The sequence below is a fragment of the Plecotus auritus genome (genome assembly GCF_963455305.1).
Source record: "Plecotus auritus genome assembly, chromosome: 9".
In the NCBI taxonomy this organism is placed as follows: domain Eukaryota; kingdom Metazoa; phylum Chordata; class Mammalia; order Chiroptera; family Vespertilionidae; genus Plecotus; species Plecotus auritus.
The window spans coordinates 1,065,215-1,089,321 of NC_137783.1; the positions used below are offsets into that span (position 1 = coordinate 1,065,215).

The 24,107-nt window shown below is 65.5% G+C and overlaps 1 protein-coding gene across 2 annotated transcripts in view; it reads left to right on the forward strand.

Moving 5' to 3' along the window:
• HTRA1 (HtrA serine peptidase 1) overlaps positions 1–18,052 on the forward strand; it is a 40,384-nt gene extending 22,332 nt beyond the window's left edge. Inside the window, exons 4-9 of one of the 2 annotated variants that reach the window (XM_080641982.1) lie at positions 9,392–9,586; positions 12,777–12,809; positions 14,052–14,166; positions 14,847–14,904; positions 16,637–16,735; positions 17,396–18,052. In XM_080641982.1, the coding sequence (XP_080498108.1) occupies positions 9,392–9,586; positions 12,777–12,809; positions 14,052–14,166; positions 14,847–14,904; positions 16,637–16,735; positions 17,396–17,564 (669 nt within the window). In that variant the 3' untranslated portion in view covers positions 17,565–18,052. The remainder of the gene's footprint in view (positions 1–9,391; positions 9,587–12,776; positions 12,810–14,051; positions 14,167–14,846; positions 14,905–16,636; positions 16,736–17,395) is intronic. The other variant, XM_080641983.1, reaches the window with a different exon arrangement.
• The last annotated feature ends 6,055 nt before the right edge of the window (positions 18,053–24,107 follow it).

The window sequence follows — 24,107 nt, forward strand, 5'->3', positions numbered from 1 at the left end:
CCCACGCGTCTCAGCGCTGACCCCCTCCACGCCCCTGCGCCCCGTCTGCTTTTCGGGGCACTGCCTCCTGCTGGGTGTGGGCGAGGGCACTGCGTATTTTTTCTAGAAAATGAAAGGTTCGCCTAACTGTTCCCAGAAGGCGCTGACTCACTGGGGGGGGGGCGGGCGGGTGGGGGTGGGGGGGGCTGCCGCCTCCGCCTTTGAAGCCGCCTGGCACTCAGGCGCCCGGAAGCCGCCCTGGACCGGTGCGCGGCGGCTGGCGGTGCGCGGCTCCTGCAGACTCAGCAGCACGACCTGTCTGTAACAGGAGCGCTCCCTTTCAAGGCGAGAAAGGCAGGGGACGTGCCTCCCTCGGTTACAAAAAGCGGTGCCAGCGTTTTCCCCAGTGTCATCGGCTCCTGTCTCCCAGAGCCGGGAGGAGGTCGTGGCGTGGCCGGAGGCTGAGTGGGGCGGGCGGGCGCTGCCCTCAGGTCCCCCCGGGCCGCGTCCAGCTGCGCTGGCACCGGGAGTGGCGGCTGTGGGCGCGCGGGGCCCGGCGGCCCCCGGGAGGGGTAGGAAGGATTGACGTAGGGTGCTGGCGCCGGGTTTGATCTGACCGCCCCACTGCTGTCGGCTAAGAGGGCTTTCTGGAAATGAACCAGGTCTCCTGGAAAGAGCCCTGACGCTCAGGCCGGATGCCCGTGGACGGCACCAGCTCGGCTGCCTTCTGTTGGAAGTGCTGGGACCGAGGCAGGAGCAGCCCGAGGGCCCAAGGTCAGGGGCGAGTTAGCACAGGACCAAGGTCAAGTCCAGAGATGCTGCTGCCCGGGGCAGGGTGCTCCCCGGAGTGAGGAGGCTGGGGTGTCAGTGTGTGTGTGAGTGCATGCCTCTGTGTGTGTGTGCACCTCTGTGTATGTTTGCACGCCTCTGTGTGTGTGAGTGCGTGTGTGTCTCTATGTGAGTGTGCACATCTCTCTGTGTGTGCATGTGCCTTTGTGTGCATGTGTGTGCATATGCGTGCCTCTGTGCATGTGTGTGTGGGTGCATGCCTCGGTGTGTGCCTCTGTGTGTGCGTGCACCTCTGTGTGTGTTTGCACGCCTCTGTGTGTGTGAGTGCGTGCCTCTGTGTGTGCGTGCACCTCTATGTGTGCGTGCACGCCTCTGTGCATGTGCCTCTTTGTGAGTGTGTGTGCCTGTGTGCTTGTGTGTGAGTGCATGCCTCTGTGTGTGTGTGCACCTCTATGTATGTTTGCATGCCTCTGTGCGTGTGCATGTGCCTCTTTGTGAGTGCGTGTTCCTCTGCATGTGTGTGCGTGCACCTCTGTGTGTGCATGTGTGTCTCTGTGTGAGTGTGCACATCTCTCTGTGTGTACATGTGTCTTTGTGTGCATGTGTGTGCATGTGCGTGCCTCTGTGCATGTGTGTGTGGGTGCATGTCTCCGTGTGTGTGCCTCTGTGTGTGTGTGCACCTCTGTGTGTGTTTGCACGCCTCTGTGCTTGTGCATGTGCCTCTTTGTGAGTGTGTGTGCCTCTGTGCATGTGTGTCTCTGTGTGAGTGTGCACATCTCTCTGTGTGTGCATGTGCCTTTGTGTGCATGTGTGTGCATGTGCGTGCCTCTGTGCATGTGTGTGTGGGTGCATGTCTCCGTGTGTGTGCCTCTGTGTGTGTGTGCACCTCTGTGTGTGTTTGCACGCCTCTGTGCTTGTGCATGTGCCTCTTTGTGAGTGTGTGTGCCTCTGTGCATGTGTGTCTCTGTGTGAGTGTGCACATCTCTCTGTGTGTGCATGTGCCTTTGTGTGCATGTGTGTGCATGTGCGTGCCTCTGTGCATGTGTGTGTGGGTGCATGTCTCCGTGTGTGTGCCTCTGTGTGTGTGTGCACCTCTGTGTGTGTTTGCACGCCTCTGTGCTTGTGCATGTGCCTCTTTGTGAGTGTGTGTGCCTCTGTGCATGTGTGTCTCTGTGTGAGTGTGCACATCTCTCTGTGTGTGCATGTGCCTTTGTATGCATGTGTGTGCATGTGCCTTTGTATGCATGTGTGTGCATGTGCGTGCCTCTGTGTGTCCATGTGTGCGCGTGCATGCCTCCGTGTGTGTGCACACATGCCTCGGTGTGTGCCTACTTTGTCTAAGTCTTCATCTGCACCCCCCTTGCTGGTTTTGGGGAGCAGCCAGAATCAGCCTCGGCTGGGACATTGCTCAGCTCAGCACAGCCTCTTCCCGGGAGATTGCACGGCCGTGATTCACTCAGCGCCCCGCCCGCAGGGCCCCACAGCAGGTGGTGCGCCCAGGCCTGCCGCCCCCACCCCTGCCCGGGCTCGCCCACCCCTGGAGGAGTGCCTGGCCTGGGGGCGGGAACGGCTCCCTCCGTCCGGCCTCTCGGCTGTTTTCCTCGCGTCCCCGTCGCCCTGCGGTAGGGCGTCTCTGCCCCCTCACCTGCCCGGTGGACCGGTCGGGCACCGAGTGGCTCTGGCCAGCCGGCCAGCTGTGCTGAGCACTGGGCCGTGGGCGGCGCGGGCTGGGGCGAGAGCACCCGGCATCTCGGAGGCGCAGAGGATTCTAGTCCCGGGGACGCCACCGCCGAGCTGGGGGACCCCTAGTCCCCTGGTGAGGGACCCAGGCACGACGCTCAACCCTCTGTCCCCCGGAGGGGCTGGCTGTAAGGGCCGAGGGAATGTCAGCGCCCCAGGCAGGGGCCACGCGGGGCCGGGGTCGCCCGTGGCTCTGCACGGACGGACCCCTTGCGTCTTGCTGACCTGGCGGAGATGTGGAGGCTGCGGCTTTCCTCTGAAGCAGACGTCCCCTCTTGCCCCCCCCCCGCCCCCCCAAACCTGCCTGAGAGAGCACTCGCACTGGAGCCCTTTCTGAACACAGTTAGGTACCACCAGGTCTCCGCTCCGCCGACTCCTTCTCCCTGCAGGCAGAGCCCTGAGCTGGTTTTAGGTTCCCTCCGTGCACCCCATTCCTAGGGAGGCCGCTCCCGAGCCGGCGAAGGAGGTCACGGGGCCACGCTCCCCTCGCCAGTGGGTTCTGAGGGCAACCTCACAGCCGTGCTGGCCAGTGACCACGAGGAGGGATGTGCTGGGCCCTCGGGGTCCTCTGCTCTATTTTTTAAAAAAATATATTTTTATTGGTTTCAGAGAGGAAGGGAGAGGGAGAGAGAGAAACATCCATGATGAAGATTGATTTCAGAGAGGAGGCATTAGGGGCTGCCTCCTGCACGCCCCCTCCTGGGGATGGAGCCCGCAACCCAGCCCTGTGCCCTGACCGGGAATCGAACCCTGACCTCCTGGATCCTGGCCGACGCTCAGCCCCTGGGCCCCGCCGGCCGGCCGGGCTGGGATTTGTCTCTTCGCTGTGGGTGCCGGAGGCTGTGGCTCTCCACCCGTCGGACAGGAAGCCTGGAGGGCACGGGGGCCGTCACCCTCTCCTCACTGTGCCGGTCACTTTGGAGATGCCGGCGAAGGGGGTGGAGAAGGTTCTCTCCTGTCGGCAGTGTTCCTGGGAATGGTGCCGCCGGCCGGCTGTCCGGCTGCCGTCAGAGCCGTAATGCACCAGGCACCAGCCTCTTCCCCGGCCACACCATTAGCACCCCGCCCGCAGGTAGTTGCACGCCCACGCGGGGAGCCCCGAGCCCACCCCCAGACCTGACACCCTCCCGGCTTCTTCGCCATCAGCCCGCTGGCAGGAGGGTAGCGGTCGTAGGGATACGTGCTTTCTTTTTTTTAACGCGTTTTATTGATGTCAGAGAGGAAGGGAGAGGGAGAGAGAGAGAGAAACATCCATGATGAGGGAGAATCACGGACCGGCTGCCTCCTGCACGCCCCCCCCGCCCCCCCACTGGGGATCGAGCCCACCACCTGGGCCTGGGCCCTGACCGGGAATTACACCGTGACCTCTGGGTTCATAGGTCGACGCCAACCACGGAGCCAGGCCAGCCAGGCAGGTTCGTGTTTTCTTAAACTCACCCTCCTTGGTCCGGGTGTGAGGGTGCCGTTGAGCATTCGTGAGCGGGGAGTGTGCGGACGGCGGGCGGCAGGCATGTCAACGCCCTGGCCTGCTGGCTTCCCCGCTCACGAGCTGGACATGACTTTGGGGGCTGGGATGTCCCTGGTTCTAGAAGGACTTGGGCTGAGCTTGAGCGGCCGGCTCTCTGGGTGGGGCTGAGGGCTCCATCTCGGACACGGAGCCTCGGCGCTCGCCCGCCTCCCTGCCTCGTGCAGGAATCGCATCTTCATCCCCGTAGTGGCTGGGGCAGTGAGGGAGGAACACGGGCCTCAATCCCCCCCACCCCCTGCTCTCCATCTGCCAAGCTGGGGTGGCAGGGGGGCTGTGTGCCTTGGAGAGGCTCTGGGAAGATAGGGAGGTGGGGAGATGGCGAGCTGGCGAGATGGGGAGATGGGGAGATGGGGAGATGGGGAGATGGCGAGATGGGGAGATGGGGAGATGGCGAGATGGGGAGATGGCGAGATGGGGAGATGGCGAGATGGGGAGATGGGGAGATGGCGAGATGGGGAGATGGGGAGATGGGGAGATAGCGAGCTGGGGAGATGGGGAGATGGTGAGCTGGCGAGCTGGCGAGATGGGGAGATGTGGGAATGGCTATTAGGGAAGGGCTGGCCTGTGGCTGGGCTGTCTCAGAGGAGATCAGATCGTGTCTGCAGCCGGGAGCCTTGGGGCGCTTTGATGTGGGGGCGCGGGAACCAGCCCGGGGACAGAGCGCAGGGTGAGACCTGTATGAGCGGGTGTTTCCTGTCGGCAGGTCAAGGCCGGGCGTGGCCTGGCGCGTCCCACCATATCTGCGCTTCCTCTCCCCAAGTCCCCTGCGGAGCGTCTGTCTGGACGGCCATGGAAGCAGACGCTCGCTGACTGCGCGGGCATTTGGCCAGCACACGGATGGCCGCGCTGCGCCGACGGGCCGCAGGGGCGGGGAGGTGCAGAAGGGGCTGCGCTGGGGTCTGGAACGGACGGGAGCCGGATGCTGCGGGGCCAGCCGGTCCCCCAAACTGGCCCCAGGCACCCGCCACCTCTTGGGCCCCGTCACGCCGTGCAGAGCTTCCCGCCCAGGTGAGAGCGGGAGAGCAGGTCTCAGCTGGGAAGCCTGCTCTCTCGCTCAGCCGAGCTGCTCATGAGCTGAGAAGCCACTCCCGCGAGCCTCAGTTTTCACGTCTGTAAAATGGGGGGAAGCAGGCTCTCACGCCCCAGGTGGTCATGGAAGTGCTTTGTCATCTGAATTCAAGCTTCATGTCAGACCCGCCCCCCCATTGTGTGTCTGTCGGCTCGCTTTTTCTTTTTTTTCTTTTTTTAAAAATATATTTTATTGATTTTTTACAGAGAGGAAGGGAGAGGGATAGAGAGTTAGAAACATCGATGAGAGAGAAACATCGATCAGCTGCCTCCTGCACACCTCCCACTGGGGATGTGCCCGCAACCAAGGTACATGCCCTTGACGGGAATCGAACCCGGGACCCTTCAGTCCGCAGGCCGACGCTCTATCCACTGAGCCACACAGGTCAGGGCTCGGCTCGCTTTTTCTGACGCTGGTCCTTCGGGGTCTGTGAAGTGTGTGCGTGAGCAAAGCTTGCACAGGTGGGAATCAGTGCTGCCCACGGACCCGGCTGTGCCCGCGTGCCCTCAGTCCTGCCCACGGACCCGGCTGTGCCCGCGTGCCCTCAGTCCTGCCCACGGACCCGGCTGTGCCCGCGTGCCCTCAGTCCTGCCCATGGACCCGGCTGTGCCCGCGTGCCCTCAGTCCTGCCCATGGACCCGGCTGTGCCCGCGTTCCCTCAGTCCTGCCCATGGACCCGGCTGTGCCCGCGTGCCCTCAGTCCTGCCCATGGACCCGGCTGTGCCCGCGTGCCCTCAGTCCTGCCCACGGACTCGGCTGTGCCCGCGTGCCCTCAGTCCTGCCCACGGACCCGGCTGTGCCCACGTGCCCTCAGTCCTGCCCACTGGCTGTGCCCGCGTGCCCTCAGTCCTGCCCACAGGCCAGCTGTGCCCGCGTTCCCTCAGTCCTGCCCACGGACCTGGCTGTGCCCGCGTGCCCTCAGTCCTGCCCACAGGCCGGCTGTGCCCGCGTGCCCTCAGTCCTGCCCACTGGCTGTGCCCGCGTGCCCTCAGTCCTGCCCACAGGCCAGCTGTGCCCGCGTGCCCTCAGTCCTGCCCACAGGCCGGCTGTGCCCGCGTGCCCTCAGTCCTGCCCACAGGCCGGCTGTGCCCGCGTTCCCTCAGTCCTGCCCACTGGCTGTGCCCGTGTGCCCTCAGTCCTGCCCACAGGCCGGCTGTGCCCGCGTGCCCTCAGTCCTGCCCACAGGCCGGCTGTGCCCGCGTTCCCTCAGTCCTGCCCACTGGCCGTGCCCGTGTGCCCTCAGTCCTGCCCACGGACCTGGCTGTGCCCGCGTGCCCTCAGTCCTGCCCACAGGCCGGCTGTGCCCGCGTGCCCTCAGTCCTGCCCACTGGCTGTGCCCGCGTGCCCTCAGTCCTGCCCACAGGCCAGCTGTGCCTGCGTGCCCTCAGTCCTGCCCACAGGCCGGCTGTGCCCGCGTGCCCTCAGTCCTGCCCACAGGCCGGCTGTGCCCGCGTTCCCTCAGTCCTGCCCACTGGCTGTGCCCGCGTGCCCTCAGTCCTGCCCACAGGCCGGCTGTGCCCGCGTGCCCTCAGTCCTGCCCACAGGCCGGCTGTGCCCGCGTTCCCTCAGTCCTGCCCACTGGCTGTGCCCGTGTGCCCTCAGTCCTGCCCACAGGCCGGCTGTGCCCACGTGCCCTCAGTCCTGCCCACGGACCTGGCTGTGCCCGCGTTCCCTCAGTCCTGCCCACGGACCCGGCTGTGCCCGCGTGCCCTCAGTCCTGCCCACTGGCCGGCTGTGCCCGCATGCCCTCAGTCCTGCCCACGGACCCGGCTGTGCCCGCGTTCCCTCAGTCCTGCCCACAGGCCGGCTATGCCCGCGTGCCCTCAGTCCTGCCCACGGACCCGGCTGTGCCCGCGTGCCCTCAGTCCTGCCCACAGGCTGTGCCCGCGTGCCCTCAGTCCTGCCCACAGACCCGGCTGTGCCCGCGTGCCCTCAGTCCTGCCCACAGGCTGTGCCCGCGTGCCCTCAGTCCTGCCCACAGGCTGTGCCCGCGTGCCCTGTGTTTCCTCTGTTCAGGGGGACGGGCCTCTGGGAGTCCGTGGGCTGCATGGCTGATGCCCCCTCGTCCAAGCCGCGTGGTCACCCGCGTGAGCATGGCCTCACTGCACTGGCGCCACGATGCCCTCGGGGCCCCAGGGGGGTCCCCTGAGCAGCACGCAGGCCCCTGGGGTCTCCCCTCCGTGCCCTCACCGCTGCTGCACCCCCTTCCCTCCAGGGTGTGCCTCCTTCGCTGGCTCTGGGCCTGAGCTCAGACTGAGCAGAGCGCTGTCTTCAGGCCCCTCTGCCGCCTACACACCCGAGACCCGGCCGGGGGGAGGCCGGGGGGGGGTGGCCCGTCACTTTCCGAGGGGACCCCAGCCTCCTTTCTGCACCTGAGCTTGAAGGCGTGCACTGATCGCGTGCACTGCGTTGTCGAGAAGCAACCGTCACCGTGGGCAGCCGGGCAGACCCAGCCTCCCCCCCTTGCTCCCCCTCACGCCCCGCCCCGAGGCTGTCGCAGGCCCTGAAGGAGCAGGAGTGTCCCCGCGGGCCTCCCAGCACCGACCCGACTCCCGCCCGCCGCCGCACTGCGACTGTGGATGAGGTCACTGCTGGCAGGGATGGCTGGCGAGGGCCCAGGGCAAACAGGCCGCTGAGCTGGCGGCTGTGCCTGGCGCGGGGGAGCCGAGCCGGGGAGTGCACTGCAGCCTGCCCCTCCCGGCAGTGCCATGCGCTCTGGCCTCAGGCGACCCCACCCGGCTTCTCCCGTGCATGCACGGCGGGGTGGCCCGGCTGGCCGGGTGTTGTGGGGGGGGATTCAGCTGGTGAGGTTCCCCCATTGGGTCTGCACAGACCCCGGGACGGACCACAAGGCCCCACAGCCACGTGAGGCTTTCCCTGGCCCAGAGCGATGCTTAAAACGAGCCAGGCCCCCTCCAAAGAGCTGCTCAGCCTGAGGCCGCTGGGTGCTCAGACTGCCTGGGGCGGTGGGCATACGGCATCGTCCCGTTTGCCAGATGAGAACACGGAGGCCCCAGTGGATGTGGATCGAGCTGCCGTCGAGGTACCTGCCCTTGAGCGGAATCGAAACCGGGCCCGTCAGTCCCCAGGTGGACGCTCTATCCACTGAGCCACACGGGCCAGGGCTCAGGGTTAGGCCTTGGGTCCTCCCTCCCACATTCCCCTCCTCCTCCCGGACCTGCTGGCCCAGCAGCTCCCGGGCATCGCCTTCCTTGCTGGGTGGGGAGGTCTGGGTGGCGAGGTGCTTGTGTGTGGAGGGTGAGGGTCTGGGGCCAGGCCACAGCCCAGGGTCCCGTCCTCCTTTGTCTCACGTCATCCAGTTGCCCAGAGCCTCAGTTTCTCCGTCTGTTCAATGGGCCCGTCGGCCAGTGTCTGCTCCGTCCCCGGCAGAGGACACATTGAATCACGGCTGGTTCCCCCAGCCCACCCTCGGGACCCCCTCGCTTCTTTCTTTCTGGGGGTGGACAGAACGGTGAGGACCCGAATGGTGACTCGCACGCGGCCTGGGCCGGACGGGGCTTCCTGGGCCTGGCCCACGCGGTTTGGGGGCCGCTGCTCGTGTGCCCTCAGAGGACAGAGGCGAAAAGGACTCCTCGGCCCTGGGGAGGGCGGGGGTGGGGGCCCAGGGCCCCCTCCCGGGAGCCGGGCTCTCTTCCGCCGGCGCCCTGAGCTGCCTTCACTCTGTCCGTGTGGAGCTGGTGGGGGCTCCGGCTCTGCCGCCTTCACGGGGCATCCGGATCGGCTTGGCTCAGCCTGCCCGGCCAGGACCAGAGGGGGTCGGGGCCTTTTCAGACCCGGAGGGAGTCCACCCTTGGCCTTGGCGTCGGGGGGTCCTGGCTGCCCCGCCCCGCCCCGCCGCTCACAGGGGCACGAACTTCACACAGGATGTGCCACACTGGGTCGGTGCGGCCTGGCCCTCGCTGCTCCGACGGCCCGGGGCTCGGAGGGGGTGCGGAGGGGCAGCCCCGGCCTGTCCCTCCCCCTGGGTGTGCGCTCTCGGGGAACCCCAGGCAGTGTGACCCCACCTCTGGAGTGCGTCTCCCTCCGCCTCCCGGTCCCAGGGTTTCAGGCAGGTCCGCGCCGATGGCTCCACGGTGTGCCGAGACCCCAGGTGCCGCCGCCAGCGCCCTGCCAGGCTCTCCCTGGTGCGGCCTGGGCGCGCACCACCTGGGCAGCGCGTGGAGCGCCGTGGGCGGGCAGGGCAGAGGGGCCGGGCCCGGGAGGGACGGGACTGAGCCGGTTGGCAAGCCACAGACGGGAGGGCCCGCCGTGCCCGTGTGTTCCAGGGGAAGCTGCCGGTGCTGCTGCTGGGCCGCTCCTCGGAGCTGCGGCCGGGCGAGTTCGTGGTCGCCATCGGGAGCCCGTTCTCCCTGCAGAACACGGTCACCACCGGCATCGTCAGCACCACGCAGCGCGGCGGCAAGGAGCTGGGGCTGCGGAACTCCGACATGGACTACATCCAGACGGACGCCATCATCAACGTGAGCCCGGCCGGCGGCCGCCTGGGGGTCCTGGGGGGTCATCGGGGTCCTGGGGGGTCATCGGGGTCCTGGGGGGTCATTGGGCTCCTGTGGGGTCATCGGGGTCCTGTGGGGTCATCGGGGTCCTGTGGGGTCATCGGGGTCCTGGGGGGTCATCGGGCTCCTGTGGGGTCATCGGGGTCCTGTGGGGTCATCGGGGTCCTGGGGGGTCATCGGGGTCCTGGGGGGTCATCGGGGTCCTGGGGGGTCATCGGGGCCCGGCAGGTCTCGGGGAGACAGGCTTGGGAACCAGGGTGCGGTCTGATCCCCAAGATGCGTGCAAAGGGGTTCCCGGGAGCAGGAGGCTCGGCCCCTTAGCCGCCTGCAGGGACTGTTGGGAAGGAGACTTTATTTTTTTTAAATATATTTTAATTGAACTCAGAGAGGAAGGGGGAGGGAGAGAGAGAAACATCAATGATGAGAGAGAATCACGGATCGGCTGCCTCCTGCATGCCCCCCACTGGGGATCGAGCCCGCAACACGGGCCTGTGCCCTGACCGGGAATCGAACCCTGACCTCCTGGTTCATAGGTCGACACCCGACCACTGAGCCAGGCCGGCTGGGCTGCAGGGGACTTTAGATGGGCCAAGCGCTGCAGCCGGGAGACCCCCTCCCCCCCGGCACAGACCCTGCAGTGCCCAGGAGGGGTTTGCTGTGCCTTGGGGTGCACCTGAGCGGCACCCCTGCCCTGGTTGGTGTCTGATGAGGCCGGGTCGCCCCACTTGCACGTGTGGGATCTTCTCTAAATCACATTCCCCGCGTCACGTGTCTCCCCGAAGGGTTGACGTTTGTAGAAGCCATGTCCCCCCACGTCTGTGTGTGAATAAGGACCGCCCGTCTGGGTGTGAATAAGGACCCCCCTATCTGTGTGTGAATAAGGACCCCCCTGTCTGTGTGTGAATAAGGACCCCCCGTCTGGGTGTGAATAAGGACCCCCCGTCTGGGTGTGAATAAGGACCCCCCGTCTGGGTGTGAATAAGGACCCCCCGTCTGTGTGAATAAGGACCCCCCGTCTGTGTGTGAGTAAGGACCCCCCATCTGTGTGTGAGTAAGGACCCCCCGTCTGGGTGTGAATAAGGACCCCCGTCTGGGTGTGAATAAGGACCCCCCATCTGGGTGTGAATAAGGACCCCCCCGTCCGTGTGTGAATAAGGACCCCCCGCTGTCCCCCGTCTGTGTGTGAATAAGGACCCCCGTCCGTGTGTGAATAAGGACCCCCACCTGGGTGTGAATAAGGACCCCCCGTCTGGGTGTGAATAAGGACCCCCCGTCTGTGTGTGAATAAGGACCCCCCGTCCGTGTGTGAATAAGGACCCCCGTCCGTGTGTGAATAAGGACCCCCCGTCCGTGTGTGAATAAGGACCCCCCGTCCGTGTGTGAATAAGGACCCCCCGTCCGTGTGTGAATAAGGACCCCCCCCATCTGTGTGTGAATAAGGACCCCCCCATCTGTGTGTGAATAAGGACCCCCCCATCTGTGTGTGAATAAGGACCCCCCGTCTGTGTGTGAATAAGGACCCCCCGTCTGTGTGTGAGTAAGGACCCCCCGTCTGTGTGTGAGTAAGGACCCCCCCATCTGTGTGTGAGTAAGGACCCCCACATTTGTGTGTGAATAAGGACCCCCCCGTCTGTGTGTGAATAAGGACCCCCCGTCCGTGTGTGAATAAGGACCCCCCGTCCGTGTGTGAATAAGGACCCCCCGTCCGTGTGTGAATAAGGACCCCCCGTCCGTGTGTGAATAAGGACCCCCCCATCTGTGTGTGAATAAGGACCCCCCCATCTGTGTGTGAATAAGGACCCCCCCATCTGTGTGTGAATAAGGACCCCCCGTCTGTGTGTGAATAAGGACCCCCCGTCTGTGTGTGAGTAAGGACCCCCCGTCTGTGTGTGAGTAAGGACCCCCCCATCTGTGTGTGAGTAAGGACCCCCACATCTGTGTGTGAGTAAGGACCCCCCCGTCTGTGTGTGAATAAGGACCCCCCGTCTGTGTGTGAATGAGGACCCCCCGTCTGTGTGTGAATGAGGACCCCCCCGTCTGTGTGTGAATGAGGACCCCCCTGTCTGTGTGTGAATGAGGACCCCCCCCCGTCTGGGTGTGAATAAGGACCCCGTCTGGGTGTGAATAAGGACCCCCTGTCTGTGTGTGAATAAGGACCCCCCGTCTGGGTTTGAATAAGGACCCCCCGTCTGTGTGTGAATAAGGACCCCCCGTCCGTGTGTGAATAAGGACCCCCCGTCCGTGTGTGAATAAGGACCCCCTGTCTGGGTGTGAATAAGGACCCCCCCGTCTGGGTGTGTATATGGACTCCCCGTCTGTGTGTGAATAAGGACCCCCCCGTCTGGGTGTGAATAAGGACCCCCCGTCTGGGTGTGAATAAGGACCCCCCGTCTGTGTGTGAGTAAGGACCCCCCGTCTGGGTGTGAATAAGGACCCCCGTCTGGGTGTGAATAAGGACCCCCCATCTGGGTGTGAATAAGGACCCCCCCCGTCCGTGTGTGAATAAGGACCCCCCGCTGTCCCCCGTCTGTGTGTGAATAAGGACCCCCGTCCGTGTGTGAATAAGGACCCCCCGTCCGTGTGTGAATAAGGACCCCCCGTCTGTGTGTGAATAAGGACCCCCCGTCTGGGTGTGAATAAGGACCCCCCGTCTGTGTGTGAATAAGGACCCCCCGTCCGTGTGTGAATAAGGACCCCACATCTGTGTGTGAATAAGGACCACAGCATGTTCCCGGCCTGGCTGCCCCTCAGCTTCCCCCCCACCTCCCCCCCACCCCCCACCCCCGTCGCTCTGCACGAAGCAACGGGTCTAGAACTCTCTGTTCGTGCCGGTTTCCAGACCCAGCCTTGAAGTAGGGGTCCACAGACTGGGGGTGGGGGGTGCAGGCTGAGACCCCGGGGCGCAGCAGGCGGGCAGCGGCTGCTGTAAGGGAAGGTTGTGTGGGGTGTTTCAGGGAGTTCAGAGTTTGGAGAGAAAAATCCCATTCATGGCGGATCTAAAACTTCCTGGAAATGGTGAAGGCCCTTCGTTCCCGCAGAATATCAGGGTGTCAGGGTGCCGGCACAGGGACAGGCGCCTGCGGGAGGCAGGGAGGGAGGGAGGGAGGGGGAGCCTCGCAGGGGGACCCCTGACCCTCCTTGTGTTTGCTTTCAGTACGGAAACTCGGGCGGCCCCCTCGTCAACCTGGTAAGGCCTTCCGCTTCGCGGGGTTGTGGTTTGCGCCTTCTTTCCCGACACGGTCCCCCCCGCATTCACCGCTCACCCCTCACTAAGAGGGGTCACCGCTCACCCTGCACTCCAGGGGTCACCACTCACCCCTCACTCCAGGGGTCACGGCTCACCCCTCACTAAGAGGGGTCATGGCTCACCCCGCAGTAAGAGGGGTCACCACTCACCCCACACTCCAGGGGTCACGGTTCACCCCTCACTCCAGGGGTCACGGTTCACCCCTCACTCCAGGGGTCACGGCTCACCCCTCACTAAGAGGGGTCACCGCTCACCCCTCACTAAGAGGGGTCACGGCTCACCCCTCACTAAGAGGGGTCACGGCTCACCCCTCACTAAGAGGGGTCACCGCTCACCCCTCACTAAGAGGGGTCACGGCTCACCCCTCACTCCAGGGGTCACTGCTCACCCCTCACTTCAGGGGTCATGGCTCACCCCTCACTCCAGGGGTCACGGCTCACCCCTCACTCCAGGGGTCACCGCTCACCCCGCACTCACAGGCGAGGGCCCGGGGTTGGGGGCTGACCTCTCTGGCTGCGGGAAGAGGGCAAGGAGGGGTGTGTGCGCCCTTGGCCGGCTCCCCGTTCCAGCCCGCGGTGAACAAACCCCCAGCGATGGTGCGGGAATGACGGGTGCCCGGCGGGAGGCCGGCCTGTTCGTCCAGGCCATGCCCCTGAGCGGCCTTGGCCCGACTGGATTCACGTGGAGTCAGAGCGCGCCCTGTAACAGCCCCCCCCATGACCGAAACCGAGTGGGGACCGGCCCCGGAAGTGAGGCCATGGGCCCCCTCACCGCCCCCCCCCCCCCCCCCGCCTCCGTCCCCGTCCGCCCCAAGGCTGCTGCCTGAGCTGCATTTTCTGGAAATGAGGGGCCAGCCCACCCTCCCGTCAGCGGGAACCCGAGGGGCCCGGCCATGGAGAAGCAGGGGTGCGGCTGCACCTGACACTCGGAGGGTTGGGAAGAGCAAACGTGTGTCTTCAAACGGTGCACCTGAGGCGGGTGTCACGGCCGGTGATCCCCGAGGGGGCCCGAGTGTGCGGGTCCCCTTGCTGAGCAAGACTCAGCTGCCTGATGACGCCTGCCCCCCCCACGGCCCGGAGCCCCTCCTGCCAGCCCCCCACGTCTTCCATGACCCCCCTCCCGCCCTGTGAGCATCTTCAGGGAAACCTGTGGGTCCGTGAGCCATTCCGTCTTGCCTTTCAGGACGGCGAAGTGATCGGCATCAACACCCTGAAAGTGACCGCCGGCATCGCCTTTGCGATCCCTTCGGATAAGATTAAAAAGTTCCTCACGGAGTCGCACGACCGACAGGCCAAAGGTAAGGCGAGCGGCCGGCCGCGGGGCGGGGGTTGGGGTGATGGGGGGACGCGGGGGGCGAGGGGGGCGCGGGTGCAGGCCTGAGGCGCCGCTCCCTGGGATCCGGGACCCGGCAGGGACGGGAAGGGGCGCGCGTCGTGAGCCCCGAGATTCAATCGCAAAGATTTGCAGTCGCGGCCTGAGGCCCGTGAGCGTCCGTGCAGGGTGATGGGTGCCGGCCGGATTTCGGGGGACCCCTCCCTCCTTCAGCCCCTCCCTCACATGTGTCCTATGAGGCCTTGGCCCGGCCAGGTGGGATTTAGTCCCACTTCACTGCTGAGAAGCTGAGATTGGGGGTCATTCATGCCCCAAATGTGGGGGGCGGGGCCCATCTGCTCGGGTCCAGCGGGGGGTCCCTTGAAGGTGTGATGTTTACCTCCTACCTGGGGCGGGTGGGGGGGGGCAGACAGGAAACTAACCAACCAGGTGATTTCGGATGGAGCGGCGCTTCCGGGGAAACGAGGCCGAGCCAGGCTGGGAGTGAGGGGAGGGGCAGCCGGGGGACCCTGAGGCCGGAATGTCCCCTTAGCTGAGACCTGCAGGCGGGGGGGGGGGGGGGCGGGGGGGGCGGGGGAGGAGGGCTGATGGAGCCGCACGCCCCCCGGTTCCCCGGGCCAACTTGCCGTCCCCTGCCGTCCGCAGGCAAAGCCGTCACCAAGAAGAAGTACATCGGCATCCGGATGCTGTCGCTCACGTCCAGGTGGGTCCCGGGAGGCGTGTGTCTTGCATGTAAGGAACCTGCTCGCTGGCGCCCCCACGGGCGGGCCTCACGCGGCCCCAGGAGACCCCGCTTCTGGTGGGGGGGGTATGTCGCTTTAGGGAGAGGAGGGGCCATTATCCCGGGCCCCTCTTTTTATTTTTATTTTTTAAAAATGTGTCTTGTTGATGTCAGAGAGGAAGGGAGAGGGAGTGAGAGAAACATCCATGATGAGAGAGAATCACGGATCAGCTGCCTCCTGCACGCCCCCCACCGGGGATGGAGCCCACCACCCGGGCCTGGGCCCTGACCGGGAATGAACCCTGACCTCCTGGCTCCCAGGTCGACACCCAACCCCTGAGCCCCGCCGGCCGGATGACCCCTTCTTTCACCTTTCCGTTTGTTCCTGCGTCCGAGCAGGTCCTTCCTTCTAGAAAGTTCTGCCTTGTTTTGCAGGCAGGCCTAGATGGCGGGGGTGCCGGTCCCTCCCACAGGCCGGGCCTCCACCCACATTCCGGGAGTGCCCGGGTGCCCTCCGCCAGCTGCCCGTGGGCTGTGGCTCTGGAATGCGGGCGGGCCCACGCGTGAGGCTTGTTTTCCCGGAGCGGGTGGACAGGCATGTGGCCGCCAGGCCCGTAACATGCCGGTGTTTGCCTCCCTCGGTGACCAAGTCTGACGTAACCGCGTGAGTCCCCGTAACCAGGGGTGTGGCCGACACTGGTGAACGCGTGTGGACGTTCGTATGTTCCGTTGGTTGTGAGCCCACGGTGCAGGTTAGATCCGTGTTCGGAGGCCGGTCCCTTTCTCAGCTCCGTCCGGCCTGGCCCGCGGGGAGCAGGCGTGAGCCGCCGCCTCTGGGGGTCTGGCCGAGCTCTGCTGCCTCCCGCCCGGCGTGTGGCTTTGGGACGAGCTGGCCTCGGAAGGCCCGGTTTCCTGCTGTCGGCATGAGGCGGCCGCACGCACCGGGCGAGCAGTGAGGCCCGGGGGACCCGGTGGGTGTCGAGGCTGGGACGTGGGCCGGACGGATCCGGCCGCCGTGTGCCACCTGCCCGCGCTGCGCCAGGCACGCCTCGTGCCGCCGCCAGAGGATCCCATCGGCCCTCCGGACCAGCGTGTCCCGGGCCACGGCACCGTCCCTGTTCTGCCTTGGAGCAGAGTGAGGCCCAGACAGGTGAAGCCGCTGCCCCGGATCACACAGTGAGCAAGCGGCAGGCGAGGGTCCCAGCCAGCCGACCGCTCCCTGGACTGCCTCCTCCCGGGGAGCAGCTACTGCTACTACTTCATCCTAAAATCAATGCAGCCCGGCCGGCGGGGCTCCGTGCTTGAGGGTCGACCTAGGAACCAGGAGGTCCCGGTTCGATGCCCGGTCAGCGCACAGGCCCGGGTGGTGGGCTCCATCCCCAGTGTGGGGCGTGCAGGAGGCAGCCGGTCCGTGATTCTCATCAGTGATGTTTCTCTCTCTCTCTCCCTCTCCCTTCCTCTCTGGCATCCATAATAATAAAGTAAAATAAAATAAAATAAGTAAAGTAAATACAACCGATGGACTGATGAACCCTCTCGCTGTTGCCCAGTAAACCTTTGCGTCTTGGCGACTTGAAGCAGAGCCAGAACTCCCGGAGTTTCATGTTAGAACCAGGGACGGAGGAGAAGCCGGGGCTGGGGGTTTTGGGGGGCTGTGAGGAGGAGGGCGGTGTTGCTCGGAGCTCACGAGGTGCCTCCCCCGCCCCGCCCAAAGCAGCAAGGCCAAGGAGCTGCGGGACCATCACCGAGACTTCCCGGACGCGGTCTCGGGGGCGTACATCATCGAAGTCATTCCCGACACGCCCGCGGAAGCGTGAGTCTGAGCGTCCTCCCTCTCCCTGACTTCCTGCGGTTCCGGGCCCTGTCCGCTCAGGCGACCGTGAGGGTCCCGGGCAGGATGGTGGGCCGTCCCTGGTCTGTCCTGCCGGTCGGGCCGTCCGACCTGGAGCGGCTCAGGACTCGGCCGTAAAAGGGGGCGTCCTGCCGTCGGGAGCCCTGGCCTCACGGGTGGCGGCGGGGGGTCGGGATGGAGAGGGCTGTCCACTCGCTAGGAGCCCCGGGCGGGTGGGTCCTGAGGCCCCGGGCAGGGGTCCTGCCGAGGAAACAGCTCAGCCGGCAGCAGGCGGGGGTCACCTTACCGACCGGGTGCAGAGGGAGGGAGGCGCGGACGGGCCAGCACGCTGCCCGGGGCTTCGGGGCCGCCTGCTCCTGTGCCACCCGCAGGTTAACGTTGGTTTTGCACTTTTAAATGTTGGAAAACATTTTAAAGATGAAAAGATGCATGAAAGGGACGTGCGAGTCGAACGTCGGCGTCCGCAGTGAGGATGGCTGGGACCCGGCCGGGCCTGCTAGAGGGAACGGGCTGTGGCGCGTCCGGGCCGGGGCAGCAGAGCTGAGGGCTGTGTGGGGACCCGTCCCGGCCCCGTGGCGGAGCGGCGGGCCTGCGGGACCCTCACGCTGTCCCCCGTTGCAGCGGCGGCCTCAAGGAGCAGGACGTCATCATCAGCATCAACGGGCAGTCCGTGGCCTCCGCCAGCGACGTCAGCGACCTCATCCGTAAGGAGGGCACCCTCCACATGGTCGTCCGCAGGGGCAACGAGGACGTCATGCTCACGGTGGTCCCCGAGGAAATCGACCCGTAGCCGGCGGGAGCGGGAGCGGCGCGTGCTCCTCACAGACCCTCCGCGCCCGACGCCGGGCCGGGGCCGCCCAGGGCTGTCGGCCGCCCTGCGGCTGGCTCGGCCGGAACACGGGCGGCCGCCGCCTCCTGGGTGGTTGCAGGCCACACCGATGCCCGCGAGGGGCCCGCCTCCCGCCCGTGTGCACGCAGTGCCCTTCCTCTCGCCGCTTGGACCGTTCCTGCCTCGAGCGTCGACGGCCTCGCCTCTCTACCTGCTCGGCGTCCTGGTGCCAGGAAGGCCGTCTTGTGCCGCGTGGATGGGAGGGCGGCCCGGGAGCCGCGCGGCACCGGGCGTGCGTGCTGTCCTCCGAGTCGGCACCCAGAGGAGGAGGGAGCGGCCGGGACCGCGGGCGGGTGGCCGTGGCTCCAGGAGCAAACTCGCCTCCCCGGAACCCGGGAACCCAGGGGAGTGACCGACGCAGCTATTAAAGTTCTTCTTCATGCTCTGCCCTCCGGCGTGCGTCTCTTCCTTCCCTCCCGGCCGCGGGCGGAGGGGTGGGGAGGCGATTGCCGCGTCAGGGGCTCCTCCCGAAACCGCACCGTCCACACGGGGTGGCCCGGAAGTCTTAGAGCAGCCGTGGGCAAACGACGGCCCGCCGGCCGGATCCGGCTGTTCTATCCGGTTCTCTTACTCTCCCCTCCGCTCCTTTCCTTTGAATGTATATGAGTTCACACAAACACTCCATCCATGCTTTTGTTCCGGCCCTCCGGTCCAGTTTAAGAACCCGTTGTGGCCCTCGAGTCAAAAAGTTTGCCCACCCCTGTCTTAGAAGGATTCCCAAGTCCCCCCGGGGGGCTCGCTGCTGCACGAACCACTGCCCTCGGCCGCCCTGGCCCGCGGGATCCGACGTGAGGACGGCTGTGCTCGCATCAGAGCTTCTCAAGCTACAAAGAGCCTGTGGGCCTCGCGCGCCGGCCACCGGTCAGCGGAGGCTCCGGGCCTGCTCTGCGCCAGGCGCGGTTGGCTCAGCGTGCGGGGATGCAGCGCGGGCTGGCCCGGCCCTCGCCCCCGAGCTCAGGAAGCCAGGACTCTTTCCTTTTTTATTTTTTTGGTTAATCCTCACCTGAGGATATTTTCCCCGTTGCTTTTCAGACAGTGGAAAGTGGGGGGGAGGGAGAGAGAGAGAGAGAGAACATCAATGCGAGAGAGACAGCCATGGGTTGCCTCCTTGCACGTGCCCAGGTTTGTGCCCTTGGCCCAGAACCGAACCCGCGTCTGTTCAGTGGCACAGGCCAGGGCTCCAGCCGCCGAGCCACACGGCCGGGACCAGGCCAGCGGCTGCTTCGAAAGGCGGACGCTTAGGAGACGGGGACGCGGCCCCGAACGGCCCTGCCTACGTCCCAGGGCGGGCAGGGTGACGCCGGTTCTAGTTGTCGGGGGCTCTGGACTAGAAAGCAGACCGTCAGCCTGGGGGTGCAGAGCGGGGCTCCCCACAAAGTGCCCTGGAGGGGCCCGGCCTCGGGCAGCTCCAGGCACCGCTGTCGCCCTGAGGCTGCAGGAGGTCGGGAAGCTGGGCCCGGAAGCCTGTTGCAAAGCTTGAGCTTGACCCACTGGCGGGGCTCAGGGGGCTGAGCATCGACCTGTGAACCCGGAGGTCAGGGTTCGATTCCCGGTCAGGGCACATTCCCCGGGGTGCGGGCTCCATCCCCAGCAGGGGGCGTGCAGGAGGCAGCCGATCCATGAGTCTCTCTCATCATGGATGTTTCTCTCTCCCTTCCTCTCTGAGATCAATAAAACATATTAAAAATCAAAAACAGAAACCATTTGAGTTTGGAAGTGTGCCCAGGCCCGAGTCCCCGCGGCTGGGAGCAGGGTCCGCCCAGAGCAGAGGGACCGGGTCCCAGGGAGTCGGGGTCAGAGGGGCTCGGGCTGGGTGGAGGCTCAGTTCTCTGGGCCGAGAGCGTAGTCCTTCCCGCCCAGGGCGGCTCGGAGCTCGGGGCGGCTCGGAGCCCGGGAGGCTCGGAGGCCCAGTCCGGAGGGAAAGCGGGAGCGACCATTGGGCAGCGGCCTCGTCAGTGCTGACCCGAGGCAGCTGGCCGGCTCGCCCTCACGCCGCGCTCAGCTGACCGAGAGCCGGAAGGAGCCGGAAGTCCTCCTGCGTGGGGTTGGCGTTCCCTCGCTGCGTGAAAGGGGGTGACTCAGAGCGTGGCCTGTGGCGTCGGGCTGCACCCACAGCCGTTCTGCCCGTGGCCTGCTCCCTGGGTGGTCCGGGGGGGCTCACGGGGGGTGAGGGGGTCAGCCAGCCGGCCAAGCCTCTCTCCGCCTGTCGTGGCTCCGAGGCTGCAGACGGTTGGTCTGGAAGGAGCCGGCTGGCGGGCGGCTGGCCTGGGTCCCTGTAAACACTCGGCAACAACGTCCGGCGTCCAGGGCTCCTGGGTGGGGCCAGAGGCCTGTCTGCGTGTGCGGTGACGTCCACGGCCTCAGACACGCAGCCCCGCACCCTGGGTGGCACGTGATGTACTTGGTTACGCGGCTGTGCTGACCCGGGGCCCTGGGCCTTGTGGGGCTGCACTGGGATGGGGCTCCCCACACCCATCCTCGCGGCTTTCACAGGCCCTCCCTCCCGGGACATGTGTGCCTTCTCCCCCTCCCCCTCCCCCTTCTCTCCCCCTCCCTCCTCCTCCTTCCCCTCCCCCTCCCCCTCCCCCTCCCCCTCACCTTTTCCCTCCCCCTTCTCTCCTCCCCCTCTCCCCCCTCCCCTTCTCCCTCCTCCCTCTCCCCCTCCCCCTCCCCTTCCCCCTTCTCTCCCCCTCCCTCCTTCTCCTTCCCCTCTCCCTCCCCCTCCCTCTCCCCTTTCTCTCTCCCTCCCCCTCCCCTCCCCCCTCCTCCCCTCCCCCCTCCTCCTCTCCCCTTCTCTTCCCCTCCCCCTCCTTCATCCCTCCCCCTCCTTCATCACCTCCCCCTCCTCCTTCCCCTCCCCCTCCTCCCGCTTCTCCTCACCCCCCTCCTCCTACTCTCCCCTTCTCTTCCCCTCCCCCTCCTTCACCCCCTCCCCCTCCTTCATCCCCTCCCCCTCCTTCCCCTCCCCCTCCTTCTTCCCCTCCCCCTCCTTCTTCCCCTCCCCCTCCTCCCGCTTCTCCTCCCCTCCCCCTTCTCTCCCCCTCCTCCCTCTCCCCCTCCTTCTCCCTCTCCCTCTCCCCCTCCTTTTCCCCTTCCTCCTCCTTCTTCCCCTCCCCCTCCTTCCCCTCCCCCTCCTTCTTCCCTTCCCCCTCCTTCTTCCCCTCCCCCTCCTCCTGCTCCTCCTCCCCCTCCCCCCCTCCTTTAAGAGCACAGCTTTGGAGCCAGTGGACGTGAGTTAACCACTGCCTGCGTGTTGTTGGCTGTGTGGCCTCTGAGCCAGGGACAGCCTCTCTTTGCCTTTCCCGCCTGTAAAAGGGGAGAACCGTGGACCACCCCCACGGGGATTAAATGAGTCGATACGCGGCACCCGGTGAGCAATAAAGGCCCAGCAACGCAGACGCTACACGCATGTCCTGGAGCCTCAGCTCCCCCTGTTGAAACGGAGTCACGGGTGCCGCCGCCCTGGCGGGGGAGGTTACCCTGACGGCACGGCCACGAGGCGGAGCCGCGGTTGCCATGAGCTGCCCCTGAGCTGGGCCCTGAGGACGGTCCCGGCAGCAGCACCTGCCGGAGCCGCCAGGCGACCGACGGCCATTCCGCTCCCATCAGCCGAGGTGGGCGCCGTGCTTGTCCTCTGACGCGGGAAGTAACCGCCGCCCGGAGCCAGCATCCTCTCCCGCCTCGGCCCCGCGTGGGCGCTGCCGCATGTGGGCAAGTGCCACCGCGGCCAGGGCGCTCCTGAGGGTGTGTGTGTGGGGGGACGGATGGGCGAAGGGGCCAGCGTGGGCTCCAGGCTCCCGGGAAGTGGTGATGGGCGAGGCAGACGTGTGGCAGCATCAGGTGGCTTAGCAGGTGGCTGCCCTGTGGCCGGCAGGCGGTCAGCGGGCAGGACTGCCCGGGGCACTGGGGAGCAGGCTGTGGACCCCGCTCTCCGCCACTTGGATGGTGCCCTTGACAGCAGGCTGGAGCTGAGGGTCCCTCCTTCCCCACAGAGCCGGTCTGCGTGGCGTCTCCCCCTCCACGTGGCGTCTCCCCCTCCACGTGGCGTCTCCCCCTCCACGTGGCGTCTTGCCCTCTGACGCTGGCATCTGAGAGGACGGTTGGGTGCTTGCTCGGACAGCTGTGCCTGTTTTGAAACCAGTGGTGTTGGTCCTGGCTGGTGTGGCTCAGTGGATAGAGCGTCGGCCTGCGGACCGAAGGGTCCCGGGTTTGATTCCTGTCAAGGGCATGTACCTTGGTTGCAGGTCTGACCCCCGGCCCTGGTTGGGGCGTGTGCAGGAGGCAACCCATCCATGTGTCTTTCTCACATGGATGTTCCTCTCTCTGCCTCTCCCCCTCCCTTTCACTCTCTCTCAAAATCGATGGGAAAATACCCCGGGGCGGGGCGGGGGGATGAACAGCACAAACCAAAGGCAGCAGCAGCAGCAGCAGCAGCAGCACGCGTGGCCGGTGCTGTGTGGAGGCCCATGTTCTGTGTCACAGGGAGTCCTGCCGGGCCGGAGGCCGGTTCTCGGAATCAAAGTCTGCCCGCACCTTGGAAGCACACACGGGAAGGTCCTCGCTGGGCCTGGTTCTGTGGGAGCCTGCGGGGCCTCCGACCCCATCTGTCCTGTGTCTGGGCCCCGCTGGACCCGGTTCTGCGGGGCCTGGTTCTGCGGGGCCTGGTTCTGCGGGGCCTCCGACCCCATCTGTCCCGTGTCTGGGCCCCGCTGGGCTGGCTCCCACTCAGACGCGGACCCGGGGCTTCCTCACGTGGGTGGGGCAGGCCTGCCTGCCACCAGGCGCTGTTGTGTTCAGAACGTTTAAAAGCAGCGGCCTCGCCCTAACCGGTGTGGCTCAGTGGATAGAGCGTCAGCCTGCAGACTGAAGGGTCCCAGGTTCGATTCCGGTCAAGGGCATGTACCTTGGTTGCGGGCACATCCCCAGTGGGGGGTGTGCAGGAGGCAGCTGATTGATGTTTCTCTCTCATCGATGTTTCTAACGCTCTGTCCCTCTCCCTTCCTCTCTGTGAAAAAGCAATAAAATATATTTTAAAAAAAATAAAAATAAATAAATAAAAAGCAGCGGCCTCAGTGTCGAGCCCGCCAAGGATCAGCAAAGAGCAAATGCAGGAAACGCTGCGAACACATGTTGTGTGAGAGGAAAAGTGGTTCCGATTCTTTTCTTACAAATATTCTGTATTGATCTCCGAGAGGAAGGGCGAGGGAGAGACACATCACGGTGAGGGAGGACCACGGACCGGCTGCCTCCTGCACGCCCCCCACTGGGGATCGAGCTGCACCCGGGCCGGTGCCCCGACTGGGAACAAACCGTGACCTCCTGGCTCCTGGGTCGGACGCTCAGCCCCTGCGCCCCCGGCCGCCGGCACAGAGGGTTCTTCAGGCAGGGTGGATTTTCTCCAGCCCGTGGAACGCACATCAGGAGGAAGGAGGCCTCATGAGCCCGGCTCTGGTGGTGATGACACGTTGGGGTTCATCGCTGTGATGCAGGCGTCCTCAAACGACGGCCCGCGGGCCACAGGCGGCCCGCCGAGGACATGGATCCGGCCCGCTGGGGGCCGCTGCCTGTCCTGCTTAGCAGCCGACGCGTCCCGGGCCCGCAGTGCGCATAGGAATTTGTTCATAGTTTTTTTTTTTTAAACTATAGTCCGGCCCTCCCACGGTCTGAGGGACAGTGTACTGGCCCCCTGTTTAAAGAGTTTGAGGACCCCTGCTGTGATGAATGTGCGCGCTGCAGGGGTGCTGGTGAGGGGGGGGCTGTGTGGACAGGCCTAGGGGAGTCTGGGAATTCTACTTTCTGCTCAGTTTTGCTGTGAACCTAAACCTGCCCCCAAAACGAAAGTCTGTTAATTAACATAAGAAACAAACAAATTTCTGAACAAAGGAGGCTCACAAACACGCCGAGAGCCCCAGGCAGCACCTGTCCCACCAGGAACGGACTCTGGGTGCTGCTCCCCCGAATGGCCTCCTTCTGCTGCTCCCCCGAATGGCCTCCTTCTGCTGCTCCCCCGAACGGCCTCCTTCTGCTGCTCCCCCGAATGGCCTCCTTCTGCTGCTCCCCGAATGGCCTCCTTCTGCTGCTCCCCCGAATGGCCTCCTTCTGCTGCTCCCCCGAATGGCCTCCTTCTGCTGCTCCCCCGAATGGCCTCCTTCTGCTGCTCCCCGAATGGCCTCCTTCTGCTGCTCCCCCGAATGGCCTCCTTCTGCTGCTCCCCCGAATGGCCTCCTTCTGCTGCTCCCCCGAACGGCCTCCTTCTGCTGCTCCCCCGAATGGCCTCCTTCTGCTGCTCCCCCGAATGGCCTCCTTCTGCTGCTCCCCCGAACGGCCTCCTTCTGCTGCTCCCCCGAATGGCCTCCTTCTGCTGCTCCCCGAATGGCCTCCTTCTGCTGCTCCCCCGAATGGCCTCCTTCTGCTGCTCTGGCCCGGCCTGCGGCCCCGAGGCAC